Source organism: Anopheles coluzzii, chromosome 2, assembly GCF_943734685.1.
Source record: "Anopheles coluzzii chromosome 2, AcolN3, whole genome shotgun sequence".
In the NCBI taxonomy this organism is placed as follows: Eukaryota; Metazoa; Arthropoda; class Insecta; order Diptera; family Culicidae; genus Anopheles; species Anopheles coluzzii.
This window is the reverse complement of record NC_064670.1, coordinates 7,773,023-7,794,360: the sequence shown is the minus strand read 5'-3', so window position 1 is coordinate 7,794,360 and position 21,338 is coordinate 7,773,023. Positions and strand designations below refer to the sequence as shown.

At 44.3% G+C, this 21,338-nt stretch overlaps 1 protein-coding gene across 5 annotated transcripts in view; it reads left to right on the top strand.

Annotated features, from left to right (window-relative positions):
- LOC120947721 (hemicentin-1) overlaps positions 1-21,338 on the top strand; it is a 117,834-nt gene that overhangs the window by 65,526 nt on the left and 30,970 nt on the right. For 4 of the 5 annotated variants that reach the window (XM_040363324.2, XM_040363322.2, XM_040363323.2 and 1 more), the window contains 3 exons: positions 16,450-16,485; positions 19,996-20,346; positions 20,523-20,633. In XM_040363324.2, the coding sequence (XP_040219258.2) occupies positions 16,450-16,485; positions 19,996-20,346; positions 20,523-20,633 (498 nt within the window). The remainder of the gene's footprint in view (positions 1-16,449; positions 16,486-19,995; positions 20,347-20,522; positions 20,634-21,338) is intronic. The other variant, XM_040363325.2, reaches the window with a different exon arrangement.

Here is a 21,338-nt window from a genome sequence, read left to right as displayed (position 1 = left end):
AATCCATGTATATTGTATCCATCAGCTGACCTTCGCTTCCTCCACACGACCATTGACCTGCTGATGGCTGAGGGAAAGCCATGTGCAGAGTGTCAAGTACGCCATACGCCAACACTGCTGACACAGAAGACAATACACGCACCGCTTCTCACATTACCCTGTGCAGCAATGCAACCGTCCCGCCATCTTGCGGGCGTTTGCCGTTTCCCGAGCGACGGTCCAGATTTTATGACCATCCATTGAAAACTCAAGCACCAAGTCATCCTCCCCAACTGAGAGCAAAAGTAAAACAAAGAATTTCCACCCTCCCGCCCCAAGCAAGCACCATGGCCGGGAGTTCCTTCGGCATTGGGCAGGAGGAGGACGGTCACCTCAAAACTCGTAACCATCGTCCTGAGGTCAGGAGTAAGTGGGTGTGGCTACGATACGTCGAATACCATCCACGCCGCACTCTCCGCACCCGAAGCCCCCTAGCTCAGGAATATGACTTGGCGAAAACTCATTGCAAAAGCTATAATTGAACTTATAAAACCTCACCCATTACGGACGTGCCATCCAGCACCGATGCTCGAACGGGTGCGGGTGGATGGTTTCTGGTGGGGGTTGGGTGGTGTGGTTTTTCCACCCAGTTCGTGCTAGGATAGCCCCCGCTTTAAGAATACCCGGGATGCTTCGGAAACCCACATTTTAATGGGCGCGGGATGCTGTTACGGGATCGGAGATTTCCCATCGATCCAAGTGCCGAGCTTACCGAGGAGGAATCGGTCCAACGGAACGGTCGGTGCCGTTGTCGATGTAAGCTTTTTCGAGTGATTTTAATTGACTCCTCTTGCGCCATCGGTATCTGGTGTGGAGTTTTATGAACTCTTGTGTGAGGCGGGCGGACTACTGTGTGTTCGTCGAGAGCAGAAATTTCGTCCCCCGTGCGCTCGCTCATCGGTTGGTGCGCGGGATGTTTATTTAAATTTATACCCACACGCCCGGGCCGCGCTGGAGCAGTCTGTTTAGAGTTTTGTTGTGATAAAAAGTACAATCTTTTAATAAGAGCATCGCCTCGAGAGTGGCGTGTTATTTATTGTTTCGTTACGCCTTACAATCTTGACAGAACTTTTGCCTCCAGCCTAGTCTTTTGTTGTTCGGCCCAGTTTCGGTGGCAGTTTTTTGGGTAACTTTTTGCCCCGAACCAACAAAATTTAGTTCTTTTCGTCCTGTGAAAACGGTTCCGCCAGCCTTTGTCGCATTATCAATGATCAGCCTTGTTGCGAAAAACTTTCCAAACGTAACCTTGTTGGCGAGATACGCATACCATTGATGCGGTGTCAAACCAGTTCATAACTTCCCGGAGGAACAGCTTCCAGCCGAACAGCAGAGTAGATCTCGATTACGCTGTAGCACTTGGATTTTTAGAGCATCGTAATGATGAGGATACTTAAAGGCAAAAAGCACCACCAAAGAAATGGACACGACGCTCCTAAATCATTCCACATCGCTGCTCGCGGTAGTGGTGGTGGCGGTGGTGCGTAAAAATGTATAAAAAATAATTACGCCATTTTGCAGTGATTCGGTTGCGTCGGTCGGCACAGGAACCATTACGTTTCCGGGTCACGCCGCAACACAGTTTTGAATGAGTGTTCAGACAGTGCGAAACTTTTCCTCCCAAAAAAAAAAAGCGAGAAGAGCTATCCATTTACTACGATGCTGTTTTTATGTTTACGTTTGTGGTGTCAATTGCTGGGGTAAAGTTTTGCGTCCCACCACACAGTGAAAATAAACACAGGATATGGGATGTTAATTAAACACGGACGTGATTTGACCGACGTGTTTGTGAACTGCGTGCCACCCACACTTGGTTAGTTGGTGATAATTATAATTTGTGCTTTTTCCGCCATATGGATCAGTGTGTTTAGCTGACCAATTGCAGCGGGTTTGTGCCGCCTGTTTGATTAGTAGTGGGATGCATGTCAGTCGGAAGTTGCATCTAGCGGAAAATGAGCTAATTTTCACAACGGGGTTGTGTGTCATGGGAAGCTTCGTGAAACCGTGAAATGAAATAAATGGATAAAAAGTTGTTCGAAAATGATGTTTGGATACAACATTTTCTTCCTTCGTTTTCTCTCTCTCTCTCTCTCTCTCTCTCTCTCTCTCTCTCTCTCTATCTCTTAATCTTTTACTCGTTTATATTATGAACATTTTATGAACATTTTGCACAACAGAACAAAAAATTACCCCTACTGCAATATGCATTTCTACACAGCGAATTCTACACTTTCCTGAAAGGAAGTGGAAAATGTATTTTTTCTAGCACATCCCGCGCTTCGATAATACATGAAACTTTCGCTTTACAATATCACGTGAATAGTCTGTGGCGTGCTCGTTAAACTTTCCAACAAAACATAGCTTCTGTTCGTCCATTTTTCTCAGCCCCATTGGAAACTTACGTCAAGCAGCAGGATGAAAAGCACGCTGAAAAGTTTATTTGCAGCTCATCTACGAGCGTGATATTGTGTATCACAAAGCCGGAAGCGAACAAGTAAGCGGCCAGTTTGCTAACGGATCGTGCTACTTTTATGTTGTACTCTACGTAGCTTTACCGCAACACAATCGTTTACATTTAAACATTATCTAAAAGAGCTAACAAATAAAGCGATAAAACAAAACGCGCAGTTTCGAGAATGTACAACCCCGATACACTGCCGATTCTTTCCTCCACAAGCAAGCGTGATAAAATCACATCAAAACTCGCAAACGCAACGACACAATCAGCAAGCATGTTGTGTCGCAACAGTCGCTGGGTAAAATCTTTTGCAAAAGAGTTCCAACTACGTGATGAGGATTTTGGAGATAGAAAAAAAAACCTGCACGAAATCCTTTACATGGCACACTGCACGTACCGTCGGCAGTACACGAGCCACAGGACACAAAGGCTCGGGATGAAAGCTTGCGACACACACACACACACACACAAAAAGAAGTTGTGCACAAAACTTTCAGCACCCTGTTTTGAATTGTGTGCGAGTGTGGGTGTGTAAGGAGGCACCGAACGTGGCAGCCAAAATCGACCCAACAGCAACAGCATGGTGCGGATGGGACGGGATGGGCTGGGTGCTTTTGGAGGATATATAAACATGATTTGCTCAGAAGGACAAAGCTTTTCTTCACTCGCTTCTTCACTGCCTTTCCTGTACAATGCCTCCGAAATGCATCCTTGCATCATCCTACACCCGACCCTACAGCACTGCACCGTCGCTCTGCAAGGAAGAAGTTGCACATGTTGATCTTGCTAGTTATTAGTTTGCCCCGAGGGTTGGTGTTAACGAGTTTGCTGAAAAGTTTAGCATGAACAGAATTATTCGCTACTTTACTGTGGGGCTGGAGTGGTACAGCATCCATCCTCATGCGTTCGCTTCAAATTTGAATGTGCGCAGGAAATTGTCGAGTGCAATTGAAAGAAGTTCACTATGAGCCCGTCCCGTGTTGCTCTCGCTCTGTATGCTGCTGCTCCCCGCATTGGTTGAATAATTGTACGGTCTCGTTTGGTACTTTTTGATTTGTACAGTGCAACAGTTTTACGCAACTCCGCTTTTGTGCCAAGCGATGGAGTGCGCTGGCAAGAGTGTTTTTTATTGCCTGGTTATTAATTACACGTGCATGGAGGGATGTGGATGACGCTTCTTGCATCTGTTACGCAAAAGTTTAGCTGATAAACGATTAAACTTTGCTTACCTGCGCCGCTCGGATAGGCGTTGAGTTATTTGATGGGGAAGGGGCGAACGGTGCGTAGCTACTGATCTCTTGCTACACGCAAAAGCAGCATTAACATAGTGCAATATACAAGTGTAGACATCATTTCAATCTATGTATAAATATTAAGAATAATAGAGATTGTTTGATTGAAGTCTGGCTAGAGGAGTGAGGTTGCTGCATTTGATTATAAAAATGGGGTTCATTTTCCTTTCCAAAGTACTGCATAGCTCACGCGTGTTTTGTTGAATTTTGTAACCACAGGTACAGTGTGATGGGAAGGGAAATATGTTGCTAAGAAAGTAACGTTTAATTGGACATTACACTGTTAAGAGCATCGCCTTTTTAGCCTCTTTTTCGATCTGAAACGAGCAGCATACGAGCATCGTGGGATCAACTAATGATGCTACTCTACGTATGTTAGTATACAAACACTCATTTTTCCATACGTGTCAACTGAAGTATCGTAAACAGTCAAGGGACGATTGCGCACAAAAAGAAGAGCATCGTGCATATACATGATCGTGCAGAACCATAAACAACTGCCAACGAGGAAAACGTTTCCTACCGGTTCCGCCTGCTAGAGAGAGTGAGGAGGGTAGCGGGAGGGGGTGAGGAATAAGAAAAATATGGTTACGATTTGCCGGGCGGCTATGCAGTGGCAGTGCAAAATACGTAAAATATGCAACGGAAGAACCAGAGCGCAGCGCACAGCCCGGTCGCGCAGGAAGCAGAACATTAAGCGTGTGTATTTATAGACGTCACAAATGTCTCGCTGGCCTTACCCGGTTTCCCCGAGTACGACACGAGTGTGGCACGTTTTCGTACCATTACTATATTAGCTTCATGCATGTCCTCGTGTGTTTGTCGTGTCGTGGCCACCGCCGGGCTGCCTGTGCGGCTCAAGTGCACACCAACAGTCATTGCACCCCGATGCAAACGATGCCAACCGATACACGGGAAGGAAATATCGTTTCAAAATGGCATCTCGTCGTAAGTGGGGCCCCGTTATGGAGTGAGGCACGAGTAAAAACATAAATGGATCGTTTCTGGCGATGGTTCGCAGAGATTTACGGTGATTTTTGTGCCTTATTATTGGCAAGTTCACGCAAATGGCACAAAGTTAGTCTTGGCAGGAATCTTTTTTCTTTTCAAAAAGGCACTGCCTTGGTGCGAATGTTTGATAACGTATTCATGACAGATGAATAGTTTTCCGACTTGAGCAGCCCAACGATGCCAAGAATTTAGGTTTCAAAAAGCTCTCTTCTGGATTCTGGACCGCCTCTTTCTTCATATCTTAAGCGCTCAGTACACTCAACCAAACCCATCTTAAGCCAATATGACCCACCCTTTAACAACCTCATGAACACAGAACTCAAGAGCACTCTCGACAGATGCTCGAGTATGTCAACTTTCCTAGCCCGATTACATCGTCCGACCGAGTCTAATGACTCCCTTGTGGCTGTGAAAATAACATTTTAGCTGCACCATAGAGGTGGCCATGGTAGGCCACATTAGCTCCAGCTGGTCAAACCACCGCTCAAAATCACACACATACACATAAATGTTCCACAGGGAGTAGATTCGATTGAAACGATAGAAGCACGTTCAAGCGTCGGTTGATAGCCGATCCGAAGACTTTAAGGTCACAAGACGCTATAACAGTTAGAGCAGCTCGTTGTCGTGTGGTATGATAAAATTTTAATGATGCTGAAAATCAACAAACAGCTTCTAATATTTATAAGACAGCAAAAAGCACTAAACTCGACCGACGGCCACTGGCGGCTCAGAAGTTTGTAAAACATTTTGTAAGAGAGAAGGAACTGCTATGATAAGCACGACAAATCGGCATTTTCGTTTACAAGGTAGTCATTCGGTTACCGTGTAATATCAGCAGTAATCAATTGCATCGATGAAGAATTTATCGGGTACACCGAGCTTTATGTACCGTATCGTAAAGCTGACCCGCTGGCCTGGCAGATTACACGCCAGCAGGCGATAAGAATACACGATTGGTGTTCAAATTTTATTGCACCGCTTCGTGTACAAATAGTTTTGAAGTTTGTTCGGGTGTATCACACGTCTTGGCAAAAACTTTAATGAGTGAAAATTCCAACACACACACACACACACATACATTGAGCAACCTCTGGTGTGGTTTTTCCGGTGCACCAATATTCACTGGCTTGTATCCAGCGTATTCCCGGAGCAACTGCCGCTGTTGGTGGGAAAAAGTTAAACACATTTAGTGCGGTAGTGCAAGGGCATAGCCCCGACCATTCTCACCAAATATCTCCGTACCGGGGCCATGTTTCGTTTTAATCGATCCTTTATGCGCACCCCACAACCGCCCTTCTCGGCATCGCAAATCTCATTAAAGAGCCGGCAAAAGTTTTGCGTAAATAAATAAAGTTGGTTTAGCTCACGGTGCACAAACCGCCCGTGCTTGCCGAAGTGAAGTAGTGTATTGCATAAAATAAATTACTTCTCCGATGGCCGATGCCCAGCCTGAGGGGAAGGTTTATGTTTCGGGTGTGCAAGCAGACTCTCGAATGAAGGATTACTTTTGTGGAGGGAAATTTACGATTAATCTTAAATTTAGAGTCGGGCGTGCGTAGGTGGAGCTTTAGCGATGGATAATGGATGCAATAATGATTTACAAAATGCCGTGCACGGTTTACAGTCAGAAATTGGTGCAGTCACTCAAAGAACCAGGTCGTTTCTTTTGTGTTAATACACTTGAATTTAATATTCTTCAAATATGCTCATTAGACAGTAATTTATCTCGCGTTGGTGATGTCATCTGCCGACTACGCTTTGGCTCAATTTGCATGCACACACATTTCAATGATCATTTGATGATCTTCACGACAAGAATGGCGGTGATAATAATGCTTGAATTGTTCTCCACCCAATCCTACCTTCTCATCTGACCACCCTCCTTATGGTTTGGCTTATGATATGCGTCATAAAAGAAATATTTTATTTAATTGCAATGCGCCACGTCCGTAACGCCATTTAAAATATCTGTGTATGTGTATGCGACCTTGGGAAACGCGACGGTCGCTCAGATGTGCCCGGTCTGCCGGTGGCACCAAATATCAAGGCAACTTCACTTCCACTAAATGCCATCCAAATTATGCCACAATTCTACCGAGATATCATAGATGAAAATCCAAAGCCTAACAAAAAGCGGCCTAGAAAGAGCAACAACAGCAGCTACACCGACAACAGAATCACCATTGGTATTCAAGAAATAAAACGTTTTTCACATTTTTCCCAACACTACGCCGGTCTGGGTGTGCTAGAACCATTGGGCTGGGAAATGGAACGCGCTGGCAGCATTAAGCGCGTTGGCGATAATGGTGCCCCACTGGTGGAAATAAGCAAAGCAGCACCGACTGAAAAAAAAAGGAACGCAACGGGACAACCATACACACGAGACCGAAACCTCACCACGGTGAATGAAAACGTAACCGGCCGCCTGCCGGATGCCAACTATCTCATCACACTATCGGTAACTATTTACATAATAAGAGCTTCGAATCAGCATGAGCCGGCAAAGAATACGTCTATGCAAATTGAATTAGTTTCGATGCTATAATATGGCACCCTGGGAGGCTTGGAAGGCTGAACTGCTGACAGGGAAGTGTTGGTACGTGCGGCAACGATTGGGAGCATTGTAGCATCCGAAGGCCGCTCGTGCTGGGATGGTGCTGGTGGCACATGTGAGAGATGGATAGTCACTGCGTTGGCATCTGTTTGGTTGGAGAATCGAGAAGGATTCCTTGCACATGCTGGAGAAGGCGAAAAATGTATGCCAGCCTTGGCCAGGCCGTGAACGTGTCGACGGAGCAGTGCAGACGTAGCAGCAGCAGCAGCAGCAGCAGCATTGCCCATTGTGAGCCGCAAGATGGAATGAAATGCACAAGACAAAAAATAAGGCCATTTCCTTAACCACGAGCATGTCAGCACGGAATGCGATCACTCGAGGAGGAGTGGGAAGGGAAGGAGCGCAAAAAAGACAGAGCAGTTTTTCCGGACACCTTTGCATAGAAACGCTGCACGGTTCTATGGTATCCGCAAAGGGCGGTAAGCTAGTGCGGAAAGGCAGGCTACAAAAACGATCCTAGCGCCAGATGAAAGATGAAGCGGAGATACACTTGCACGCCGTCGTGCAAGCAGGCGTCTGTGAAGAATGAATGGAAGTATGAATGCATTTGCTTAAAAAAGTCACGTCTTCTCGTCCACGATTGCTACGTTTTTTGCCCCCACCGGGGAGTGAGAAAGCATAAAGAAAATAGCAAATTCAGCCAACCCAGCAACAGGAAGTAGCGTCACACCGGAAGTAGCAGCAGCAGCAGCAGCAGGAGCAACAAAAAATGGGAATGAGTTCCGAGTTTCATTTATTTATTTTTTATTTCTTCTGGAAGCTTTCCTTCCACGCATACGCCTCTCCTCACCGATGGAAAGCCTCCATAGCACAGGGTCGTCAGTGTGCTGCATTCGTTCTACCATTTCTTTTCCGGGCTCACTCTTCACTGTAGAATACACCGCGGCAGGAGCCACGGTGCCGGCAGCACGGCAAACGATGCTCCGAACAGAACTGAGTTGCTTAATTTTGCGCCAGCTTCAGATTCCTGGAGGACGCAAGAGCGTTTTACAACACAGTTGGATCTGCCGTCCCTGTTGCCGCTGCTGCCGCTGCTGCTGCTGGTGTATGGAACCTTATGTATGTGTGCCGGGCGGCAAGTGCACGTGATTTGTGTCGAAGCAACTCTGCGGGCAGTGTGAAGTGAAAAGTTGGAATAATTAGCATAGTGGGTGCTTCTAAGTAGCTCAGCGAAATGAGAAATAGGTTAATTTTTATTAGACACCTAGAACGTACGGGATGGGCTGCTTTCAATTTGAATTTTTACGAAGCGGTGAAGCGTTCCTGACGCTTCCCGGGAGCTCTTGTAATTTACATAGTAATTTTTTGGTAATTGTCTTTTAATTAATAATTCAAGAGTGGTAAAGAGTGGGTGTGCATGTTTGTAAGACGGTGCACTAGTACTAGTGGGATATCAAAGCCGCTAGAGCTTAAAACATTTTAAGATCTAAGGTAATAGAGGAATAGTGTGCACTCAACGTTCTAATAAAATGAATATTACCTTATTTTCGGGAAAAAGGGAAACCATCAATGCTCTCTATAACAATAGTATTGCTCTGGATAATGAACTGGATAGCAAACGCCTCGATTTCATGAAAACATCGCAAACCATTTCCATAACCAGCTCCTTTAACTATTGAAGAAGAGCATTGCTGTGAAGACTGATAAATCTTTATCGATGTAAAACGTTCGTAAAACGTAAACGTAAACGTAAAACTTCTTAAATACAAAACCACAATCATTGATAACGTGTTTTCTTCATCGTGGCGCCTACTCTAAAATCTTCTCTAAGTCCTACGCAAACATTCGTAAGAAGTGCTTGATAATTGACAACCATAAGCCACCTGAGCACACTGTGCGATGATTGGAACAACCCACTGTGTCTGGTTATTGTTTCAACTGTGCAACCCCAAAAGCGGCAGTAGCAAACGTCCTGCAGTTATTACTCTACCAACCATCCACGCTGGTGTTGAAGATGTTTCATCTAAAACAATATTCAAAACTCTTGTGCCCTCCTTGTTGGGCGACGAGCGTGTTTTTTTGGCCATCACTTTTATCAGCTCTCGACGGTTGGTTTTGGTGAGTTCGCTGTCCATCATGAGCTTAACGAGGGAAAGACCCACCACCAACCAAACCCATCGTTTCGTCGTTGTATCGCTCCCCAAAAATCGCGCCCTTTGAAATGTCGAGTTTTATGTGTACTTTTTTTGAATTCCCATTTCGTCTAGTACGGATTTTTCGTTTTCGAAACCGTCGACAGAGGAATCCAGCAGGGTAGGGCAGTGTAATTTTGGCTGACAGCTGCTGCCTGATTCGATTTCGCAAAGTTCGTTGAATATTGTGCCCTGGAAGCGGGAGATGGATCTTCTTGTTCTCCTCCGTTTACAGCACGATTGTCCAGCGCACTTAAACGACGGCCACCGGGCGGGGCAACAGACGGGGTGGGAAACGGCGCGAACCGTAAAGCGAACCGGGTGGACCTTCATCAAACAAAATTGACAAGTCATTTAAATTGGTATCACCGGTGTGGAAATGTTCTTGTCAAAAGTTGATGGAGTTTTAGGTGGAAAAGATCATTGCTGAACTTGGGAGAGGGCAGGGAGCTATGAATTTTGATGCACATCCACCTTAGGCTGTAGCGCCTGGCAGGGATCGTGCTTAGCGGATAAAGTGAGGCAAATAAATTCATAATCTTATCGGCACGTCGAACTCCGGCGTAATAATTATAAATAGCTTCAAGAAAGCAGCTGTTTTCACGACGGACCTTTCTTCAATCAACTGACGAAGCTATTTTGTGTAGCACAAAAAGAGCCGTCTTAGATAAATTATTATACTTTTTTCAGCTTCAGTAAACTAAAACAAATTGCATTTGTTATGAAAATTTATTTAAAATTAAATAACGAGCAAAGAACATGGTTCCAGGGAAAACGCGACATTTCCTTCTTCAAACCCGTCTACACCGTTGCGTTAGCAGGAACTTCTTGCCCAACATTCTAATTTTAGTTCGGAAAAACGCATTCCGTTTTCTTCTTAGTGTCGACACCGCAACAAAAAACTCAGATTCATTAGGGTGATCTACACGCTAAAAGGTTGAAATGTGTCTCTCTTTCATTCCGCTTACTCGAACGGTTGGGAGCTCTAAATGTGGTATGGCGCATCAGTAGAGCAGTGCCAAGGGCAAGCGTGCCACGCGCATATACAAGCAATCTGATTTGAGCTGAACAAATAAATATCCAAATCGCTTTGCTTTTCGATGTACGGTAATAGGAGGAAAAAAATCTGATTTGGTATTTGGAAGGTATTTGGACTTTTAATCAGTTCCCTATATTCAGGACTTATGAAATCTTTTATCAAGTTTATGTTGTGTAAATTAACACTAATCATCACATTTCGTATTAAATAAATCTATTAAAATATCATACAAGAACACAATCTGATTGATAGACTCTTGACTAGCATAGATCAACAATGTATATTTGCTCATTTCCGTCTGCTCAGCATCGCAATGAATTATTATGCCTCAATAGCTCGATAGCTACTCAACGCAGAGCAACAGCCGCACATCTGCCGGGCAGATTCTAAACAACTGTTTGTGTTATGCATAAACATTCCCCATTCACCTCCCAAAACCGTTGCGCTACAATAAAAGTCACATAGTGATCATCAATACTTGATCGTTACGGCAGATTGATGAAGCGTTTTATCGGTTTGTTTCAATAACAGATTCAGTAAACATCCGATCGTGTTGTTATTTTTTGCTTCCATTCCAAGAACATTGCCTTTTTATCGTTTGATGGTAGTCATACACACACAAACACACTCATAGGCAAACGTTCATCTGTGATGAGAGAGGTCCATCACAAGTCCCACCATGCCGGGTTTATCCGTTTGCCCTGCTCAACTCTGAAAGCTAGCAAATCCTATTTGCCAATGAGAGCGCAGATTGGAAGGAAAAATTAATCTCAGTCCCTTTCATCAATCAGATAATCGTTCCTCTCAATTAATATTTGTTTTGCGGGTGTATTTACAACAACAGCTCGCGAATACTCCAGGGCCCTTAGGGTTTTCTTTTATTCCCTTTCTATCTTATTTATTTCTGGGAAATAAAAATAGAAATAACACCGCCAAACTCATGAGCTAATACGTTGGTAGATCAGGAAGTGAAGAAGCATACCGTTGGGATGGACCACAAGAACCTGCGTACAAGTGGTCAAGAGAAAAGTCAAAGATCCATCCACTCAAACTCTAGCTGTTCCGTTTCTCCGTTACGAGCCGCGAACGAGAAGTTTGCCGAACTCGAGTAACTTGTTTACGCTACCGAGGGCAAATGTTTCCTTTTTCCGCCAATGATTTCATACTGTGCAGCCGAAGTGGGTGAGAAAAATTTATTGCTCTTGGGAAAAAACAACGTAGAAAACAACCTACTTCATTCTCCCGATTCTCCAGAACGGTCAGTTTGGAAAATCATGAACTGAAAAAGGATGCTCATAGGACCGCCACTGCTTCCGCTTCCATTCCATTCTATTTCCCGTGAGGTCGTGGAGGCAACATGTGTAAGAAAAAACGGTACAGAGCACCTCCGGAAAAGTTGTTTATTTCACATTCTACGATTTTTATCGATAACTTAATTTAACTTCTCTGATTGAATTCATCACGGAGTGGCAGGAAGAAGAAGCAGTGAGAGGGAACGCAAAAACTACCGGTAAAATTCGGCATTAAGTTCGGATTTGGTCCGGCTCTGAGGAAAACAGCTGAGGATACATGCGGGCCGCAAATGTCGGTCCCAAAACGGAGGCCCCCGTGAATAGGGAGATGAAAAATAACTATCCGTTCGCCGAAAAAAAGCTCCACTGTTGAAAATAAGCTGACTTCACACAAGCCAAATGCCAGCTGGGCCAGCAGTCAGAGTCGAGAATCAAAGTTGCTGCGCAGAGTTCCAAACTCAATTTCTCAACCACTGAACGGCGCTCGTGAAACGGGAACGCAGGGGACCGAGCACACCACGACGTCGGACAAGCACCAGCACCACTGCCATCACCCATCTGAAAAGAAATGTCCCTTTAACTTTCTCCCAGCAAATCGGTGGCAGAGAGAGGAAAAAAAGAGAAGTAGTTTTGGCGTGTTTTTTGGTGCCCCTGCTGGACCTTGCTGGCCTGTGACTCTCCACTTTTATTTCCACAGCGAAACAAGTTGTTTTGTGTATAAGCCGGATGCATCGACACACACTCAGGCACATGGCTCAATAGCAAATCCCGGGCAAGCGGAAATAAATAAATCAATTTACTTCGAACGCAGCGAAATGGGAAACTTTTTGAGCAGTGTGCGCTAGAACAGCTAGCGGAAAAGGGAAATTTTGTTGTGTTTGTGTGTACTTTCCGTTCCGTTCACTTGTTGGTTGCTTTGAGCGCGACAGTTGAGAACCATGCTGATAAATGCATGCTCATTTCGCTGGGAATGTGAATTTGATTCAAGCTTTTGATGAGCTTTTTCCGTACACGTGCTGGCTTGGAAACCCTAGAGAATGGAAGAATAATTGCATTGGGGAAGTATGCATGGGATGGGCAAATTGAAACCTTTTATCATTTTGTAATATTCGCTTCCTAAATTAATTCGATAAGTTACTCGGAAGTATATGTTAAATTGGATCATCAATTCTAAAATTTAATTGAATGAATGTGTTTACTGGTAAATGTATACAAAATGGACATGCAGACGACCCAATAACAAAAATGAGAACCAGAATCAGAAAATCAAATTTGTTCAGCTATTTACCTTTCACATCTGAAATTTTAATCACATCATGATGGCAACATCTACGACCTGGACTAGAAGCTGTGGCTCTGTCATCAATTTTCCCTTTGAAGTTAAACATCCTGCTAAGATGAAGTAAAGATTTTTGTTGATCGCTTGAAGAAAGCAGTTCAATCCGGGCCAAGAGACATCCATTCAAAGCTTATTGTATGGAGTTACTTTTTCTGTAATAGTCACTACAAAGAAAGGTGTTTACCAACAATAAATCGCTCTGGTTTTGTGCTGCTGCACCAGACAAAACAGGCCAACGACACCTACATTCAAAGAAAATCCCCTTGGAGTGTTAAAAGTGAACTATCGAACTGTACAACATCAAACGATAGATTATGGTTGTAATGCGTCGAACAAACGAGCAACCCTTGTTGGATACAGCAAGAATGTCATTTCTTTTGCCAGCTTCTGGAGAGTGTGTAGTCATGATGTGTGGACATGATTGCTGTTGCCGAGAGATCCAAACAACAATGGAGCAAGATGCGACCCATTTTCCCTTTACCCATCTCCTCGTTGCGCTATTTGTGCAACGTAATGCAGGTGTTGATGTACTAAGCCGTGTTGATGCAGTGTGGTTTTGCCGGAGATAAATCCTTCCATGCTGGTGCAGAAAAGCAGAAGGCAAATCTTGTTGTCAGCGCTGGTTCGTGGTAATACTTAATGAAAATGCAGATGAGTTTCCAACGCCACAGGAGCCAGCAGTTTTTATTGTTCGTTTTTGTAATCTGCATTCTTACTCGACACAGACCGTCTCTGTTGTAGCTAGCAGAACGGGCCATTCTTCCAGGCGTCGTTAAAGTTATGAAATCTATAACCGTTACGGGAAACGAGGCAATGACGATTACTAAACCGTGCTGCCTGTTGTTAGCATAATTGTTCAGTAAATAAAATCCACTCCGGGGAAAGCTCAATCGATACGCCATCTCGGTGTTCGTTTTGCCACTACAGGAACCATCATGGATCTCGACAACGGGCCAGTGCTCTTGGAAAATATGAAACAAAAATAAAAACTGCCTCATGAAGCGGAGGATTCTGTCGTGCGAGGGATTAAATTCACCAGACGTGCAGCTAGCAACGGACCGCCAGCTCATGCTGATGCTTAATGTCAATAACAAATCAGCATAACCTCAAAATCGGTACCTCAAAAGAATGCTTGCACAAACCAGACGCCGGGATTAAGGTCGTTTACTTACGTCGGGATGGTCGGAAGGTGCGAGCCTCGCTCGGTCTGTTTAGTTAGCGACAGTGCCTTCCAGTTTGGCGTACCGAACAGATGGTGCAAAAGTTTGTTGACCGTAAAGGACTTTGCGTTTGTCATTTGCTTTTGGGGGCTTCGTTTTGCAGGTCAGAGTGCAATTTATATCCTTTTGTTGGTAGAGCTGGTTGTTGACAAAGAGATATCGCAAGTATGAACACAAATATTTGCTTCGTCTGCTTTGTGTGTTTTTAAAAATATCACTACACCGTTGAGGAAATTGATCTTTTTCGACGATTTCATAGCATGCATGACAACATCCTCGGAGGAGTGCTAACTAATGTAAGCCTTATTAATCTAACTCTTATATCCAGCAAACGTTACACGATTTGTTCCGTTGCTGAGGCGGCAAGCTCTAACGTAATATCCCATTTCTCCGTCAATCAAGCAGTGTAAGCTAGCTGGGTTGGGAGTTTGTTGTGTCGCGCTGTAAGGTTGCACCACGGAACGAAATGAAAGTCATTCGACCATGTTCCCGCGTCTCGTTCCTGTCGATCTTTCTCGCCTTTATTAACCACATAAATATGTCTCGCATGCACCAAATGGACGGGACGCAACCGGGTTGTGTTCATTTTCCACCGTACCACTTATGAGACAGCATGAGCCATATGCGGCGAGTCACTGTGCAGGTTCTGTGTGCGAAACGGGCGAGAAAACGGGCGGAGAGCACGTTCGTTATGGAAATCCATTCTACCCGACCCAGTTGACAGTACGTTTCCGGTCCCGACAGAGTGTCAAATGATGCTGCATGTGTTCGTTTGTTCGTTCGTTCGCTCGTTCGTCGGTCCGCTCCTGGTTCCTTCTTTTTCTACTCTCGACTCGAAGTCCACAATCTACCGCGTGCCTGGTAGGGTGCTATTTTAGATTAAATTTTGCGCACAGCAGTTTGTCTGTGTGAATTATTGTGTTTTTTTGTGTCTCTTTTGGGTCTCTCTTGTATTAACCAGTAGCAGATGTAGTCTTCATTGAAGCGATGATATACTACTAGCAGTCTAGTCATGGAAGTGTATAGTATTTTAAATAATGATTGTGGGAGCTGTTGACAGCTTAATAAACTTTGATTGCATTAGACGGTGCTATTAGTTCAAAATTATTTTCTAATGCGGTTTTCCTTTCCTTTCTTTCCAGGTACGTCCAAACCGACCGTGAATTTGAACTGACTTAATCGTGAGACCACAAAATAACACAGCATAAGGCAGAACTTAACAAAACACGCACAACCATTACACTAACATCACGCTACACTTGGCTACCACTGAATTAGCTCATACTGAAACATCATTAAGTGCAATAGCTTTCGTTTTCTCCTAATTGTAATGCTAAGTTTGCTTCCCTACTAATTCATCTTTCTTTGCAATTGCGATGGCAACCAAACTTTTGTGCTGGGTTCTTTACATTTACCAACAAAAAAATGGATTCCAATAAGGCGCAGCACAAACATGTGTTTTCTGTGTGCAATTCTTCAGCTGTCCGGTCTTTGTGTCCCGCTGGGCCCTGGTACGACCGTTCCGTCAAAATACTGATTCCACGAATTGGGGATATTTATGATTTCGAACCAGCAACGTCGTCTGTTTGCAAATCGCGCACAGTGCAGGAATCGTCACGGCCAGTGATGGCACGCACAAAAACTTTTCTGTTTTGCGGCAATGAAAATTCCGAAAGTTTGGGTGGCCTCCTTGTCCCCTGGCAAACAATTATTTATTTCTCGATCCCGTAGCTGGAAATGCTGTACAAAGGGAGGGCAACGTGTTCTCAGAAATTAAAACATAATGCACACTTTAATGTGAGGTTTTGTTCAAATTTCATTTGAAGCTAGCGTTCCGTTTCAATCTAATCATAAATTTAAGAACTTCGCGTAAACATCTCTTCATTTACATTCGTTCACTCACACCCAACGATACGATTCATCACACGAGCATTACACCATATGTGAACACAAATCATGCTAATCCTTCTATTATGAGCCAATTCGTTCAAACGTAACCGTTTTCAATTGCAGGAAAGTTTACACCTACAACCGCCACAGTCGACACCAGTACGTACGATTTGAGTAGTAATCCGTAGAATGATGCCGCATATCCCTATGCTCGTTAATTTACTGTTCATAATCTCTTTCCTACTTGTCGTTGCATTTATCAAATTTGTTGGATTTAGTTATTATATTCATTCTTTTCTTGGAATGGATACAGTATAGATAGTTAGTAATGAATGTTTATGAATTGAGAACATTTTTACCAACATACCTGCAAACAACTTTAGTATACAAATACCATTCATTTCTTGTTATGTTTGTCTGTATGCAAAAAATAACTTATAATTCAACTCTTTTCGCTTCTACTCTCAAACAATTAGTTGGTAGGTTCTATGTTTATGTTAAGCTACAAACGGTTCTATGTTTATGTTAATCTACAAACGTTATCATACATATACAAGTCATTCATAGTTGAGTGCCATCAAATATCTTGAAAATGCATCATTCAGTTTCACTTCTTACACAGCAAGCTACCAATTTCCAAAGTGTCCTCCATCATAATTAACAGTTTGCTCTAGCGTGCACACACGTGTATAGTCTGCAAACCAGTCACATCCTGTTTTTTAGCAAACCGAATACTCTGATCCTTCCGTGAAGTTGATCATCCGTTTCCGGCTCGTGCACTGGAAGCACGGGATAAACCCGTTTTCCACACCAGCTGCGCACCTAAGCCAGTAGACAAACATCCGTACAGCTTTTTTGATCGTCTTACACAAAACAAGGCGTACACGTGTGTATGCAGACGCTGTGGAAAATGGGATTCCCCGTATGGGATTCGTTATGTGGAACCAGGCACCAGTACAAGGTACGCCAGGCATCCCATGCCCTGCTCTGCTGTTGTGAAAAAAAAAAACGATCTCGTTGTTCCGTTCAACCAACCCCGAAAGAGTGACGCTCGTATGTTGCTGCCCCACATAATCTTCTAATCCTTTTTTAACATTCAACAAAAATAAGTCCCCACAATATGTTGTTACTGCTGTGATTTTATGCCTGTTTTCTCCGTGTGCCAGCATCGCCACTTGTGCTTAGTATTTCTGTGTCGGGATTCTATTTTTTGCCCATTTGGTGCGCTATTTACTCAACCCACGGGTCTGGTGTACTTTCATTTCGTGTATGGCACTTTGGAGACGGGTTTTCATCAGTTTAACTCCCTGTTCAGAGCGTCGTCGTCCAGGCGTTGATGCTTTGGGGCTCTCGAGTCAAGCGTGCACCGCCTAAGGCTTCCTAGTGTACTGCACTTGGGCTTTCCGTTTGGGGTTTTTTACTCGTTGAAGTAGACTCGCAAAAACCCTGACGTGAAGCATTCACGCGAACAAAAAACAACAATTTTACGCTTATGTTGCAGCGATTCGTTTTCCTTTTTTTTCGTCGTTTTTGTGTTTATGTACTTATGGCAAGCGACGTATGAACCATGTTTTGCCTTGTTCATCGCCAATTTTACACTCGGCTGACGGGTGGCTGGTTGCAATTTACACACCTGTACGGTCAGCTCTAGGTAGGCACGAAGCCGAAGCAGCTCTCCCTGGTGGTAGAGATGGTGGGCTGAGAAATGTACGACCAATGGATGCTCGGAGCCCCATGGTTTTGGTAGGATTTATTTTTTACGACTCTTTCGGGATAATGAGCAAAGCACTTTCTCGTCCGGTGGTCGCCCCGATAGGCGGTTACACATAGTCTGGCGCAAAGCAGAAACAAAAGTGAAAGCAAAAAAACCTTCAACACACTACTCCCCTAAATAGCAGGTGTAGAAGAGAGATTAAAAATTAATGAACCGGACTTACTGGGATACCGCAGCGCCACAGTTTCCTGGGTACACCAGCAAGGAAGCTTTTTCCCCGGCGATAGTAGGGGCACGCGTGGGCATATCGACACACCAATCGGAATGTAGTGCGTTTTCTTGTTTTCGCTGGCAAGGAAACCTTCTGTAGTAGCAAGACTACTCTCTACAACTACCACTAAATATGCACACAGGTGTGGCAAGGGAGGAAGACACCGTTGGTTTAGTTTTGATACGATAATGTGTGGCCACAAAGCCTGATCCGGTGAGGGAGCCTTAGCGGCCACCCGCAACAGCGAGCCATCACACATGGGGGCGTAACTACGTTTGCAATTATTTGCATTATTTAGTGGTTTTCGGCTCGGTAAGCTACGACGGCAGAAAATTGCATTGGAGATGGCAGTGGGTGGCGATGGTCTTCCCAAGCCGTCCCTCCCCCCCAGAAGATGGCTTACGTACTCAGCTTCCCAGGCTAATGCACATTTGCTACGGATTACAGCACAACAATTACAGCCCGGCAGACAAACGGTATGTGTGGTTGTGTACGTGGTGCTATTTAGATGGGCAGCTAGCTGGCTGACAGGCATACGATTAATAATTAACGCTAGAAGAGATAGCGCTTGCAGGGATTACTTGCAGCGTGGCTGCCGAGCTTGATGGCCTCGATAATTCTGCGTATAATATTTATTAGTGTTTAAATGCAATCTACATCACAGCTGATGGTGGAAAGGTGGATGGATGCCTTAATTTAATACGGGGCAAAAGTTGTGTAATACGCTACTGGAGCTTTATGCCTTTCAGCTGCAGAATGCGCGTATCAAGCTAAGTACTGCATACTGGTTTTAATCAAACCAGTTTACCAATCGGTTTTGCTGAGCACAGCTTTTACTGTTGCGGGACTCAAAACGCAATGATGAACAATTTTTGAGAAGAGCATTTGTATGATTCTAGTAAAGGAGGTTGAAAAATAACCCATTTTCCAGCAAAATATTATTATTTTTTTTATTAAATAACCATTGCGTCCAGCATGATAGTTCAATTAGGTACAGGGAGGGAATATTATTAAAATCCTCTCTCAAAATTCTGTGAAATGATGCTACTGCATCTCATAACATGTCGACATGATGTTGTATCATGTTGCATAGAGTGGGAGAAACCAGGTCAACCGTCTTAGAACATGTCAGTAAGACTAGATGGATCTATTTTTATTTCACTGATGGCTTAATCCTGAGCTGAGGACCATGGTCGAAACTCACCATAGACAGACCATAGAGAAGATACAAGCGTCATTGCTTAACTTGACATCCAGAAATGAACGACTCAAACGAGCGAAGGATTTTCATTAGGACTAGTCTCTCCTAAGGTCCCCTAAGACTTATGAAGATTCGATGAAATTCTTTTGCTTTCTGAGAAAACATAGCAAACGATTATGTTCAATCATAGTACTGTTTATGTGAAAAATAGTAGCACGTAGAAAATAAGCGAATGAAGCAGTTAAATCTTTTATTCAAGATGCATTAGCATAAAGTTTCATGTAACTCCTGTCGGTAGATTTCTTCATCGTTTATCCCTTAAATGTTTCACCTTCGATTCATAAATCACTGCATGCTATAGCTAGTTTAATAACGTTACGCTTCATGGTTAAATATATTTCCCTAGTTCCTTAGCCGCAACTTTATTTTTACACCCTGTCTTATCGCTCAATTTGTCCCTCTCCTTCCCATCGCTACACACAGTTCCAGCGCGCATTGTATGGGCGGCGATCGATCACGATGCGGAGCTACCGTGCGACATTACGGCACCGTCGTCACAGGACGGCGTCAAGCTGGTGCTGTGGTTTAAAGATTCCACCGGAATTCCGCTCTACAGCTTGGATTCGCGCAGCGGCGTACCGATATCGGCCGCCCAGCATTCCACCATCGCGAACGACCTCGGCCAGCGGTTGTTCTTTTCGGTCGGGGCGACACCGAAGGAGGCCCGGTTGCAGATACGCAACATCAAAACGTCCGACGGTGGCGTCTACCGGTGCCGGGTGGACTACTTCAACTCGCCCACGCGCAACTACCGAGTCAATTTGACGCTGGCTGGTAAGTGATTCGGCAGGTGGTTTCCTGTTGAGTTTTCTGTTGGGATTTCTACAGGGCAGGGAAAATGTATTCATAAAAAGCAAAACATTCGCACCATAGATCATCAATAAAAAGATGGAAGAATTAATCCTACAAATGGGTATCTTCGTCGGTTGATCTGTTTCTTATGCTTACAGTACCACCAGAAGAACCGAGAATATTTGACGCACAGGGCAAGGAAATCTCAACCGTCGCTGGACCCTTTCGTGAGGGACACGAGCTTTTCCTGTCCTGTCAGGTCTCCGGAGGTGAGTAATCGGGGAAATTCCGTGTTTTATCTACCAGCTAACAAAATTCTGTTGAACGAGCTGCTGTACAGGGCATGTTTTTAATCTTCCCCAAAAAATGAAGTACACTAACTCAACAGCATGTATTTCGAGCATCTCATGGAAGTAAAATCCGTTTTCTCCAGATGCTAACGTTTGATTCTGGCAGAATAATCTGAGCATATGTCAATATTCGATCATTCTAAGAAATGTCGTAGAAGTCAATCCAAGCACATGCCGGCTCCGTGACTGTGAAACACATCGTGAAATGAATAGCATGCGCAAATCCGTTTCATCGTTTCCAGTGCGCTGTAAATGCATGTTTTCCAACTGCCCCCAACTGCTGCTTATTTTACGTGTGCAGCTAAAGCTTGTAGCATTTTCGGGCGGCTTGTTTTTATGCTTTCGAGCGGATTCACCAGGGACGGGAAAAGATTGCATTTAACTGCAACGAGCTCAATGTGTCGATAGGGCGTATCCTGTGCTGCTGCTTGATACCACTGCAATCCGTTTCAACAACAACAAGCCCTGGGGCTGAACGGAGTCAGATGTCCTGTGTACACATCACGAAATCCGAGCTCCACTCGATCGCATGCCGAACGTACAGTGGCAGCTTATGGTACTTTTGCTGCGTCTGTCAGACTATCTGAAGATAGAAGTGGACGTTCTGGGACAGGAAAGAAATCC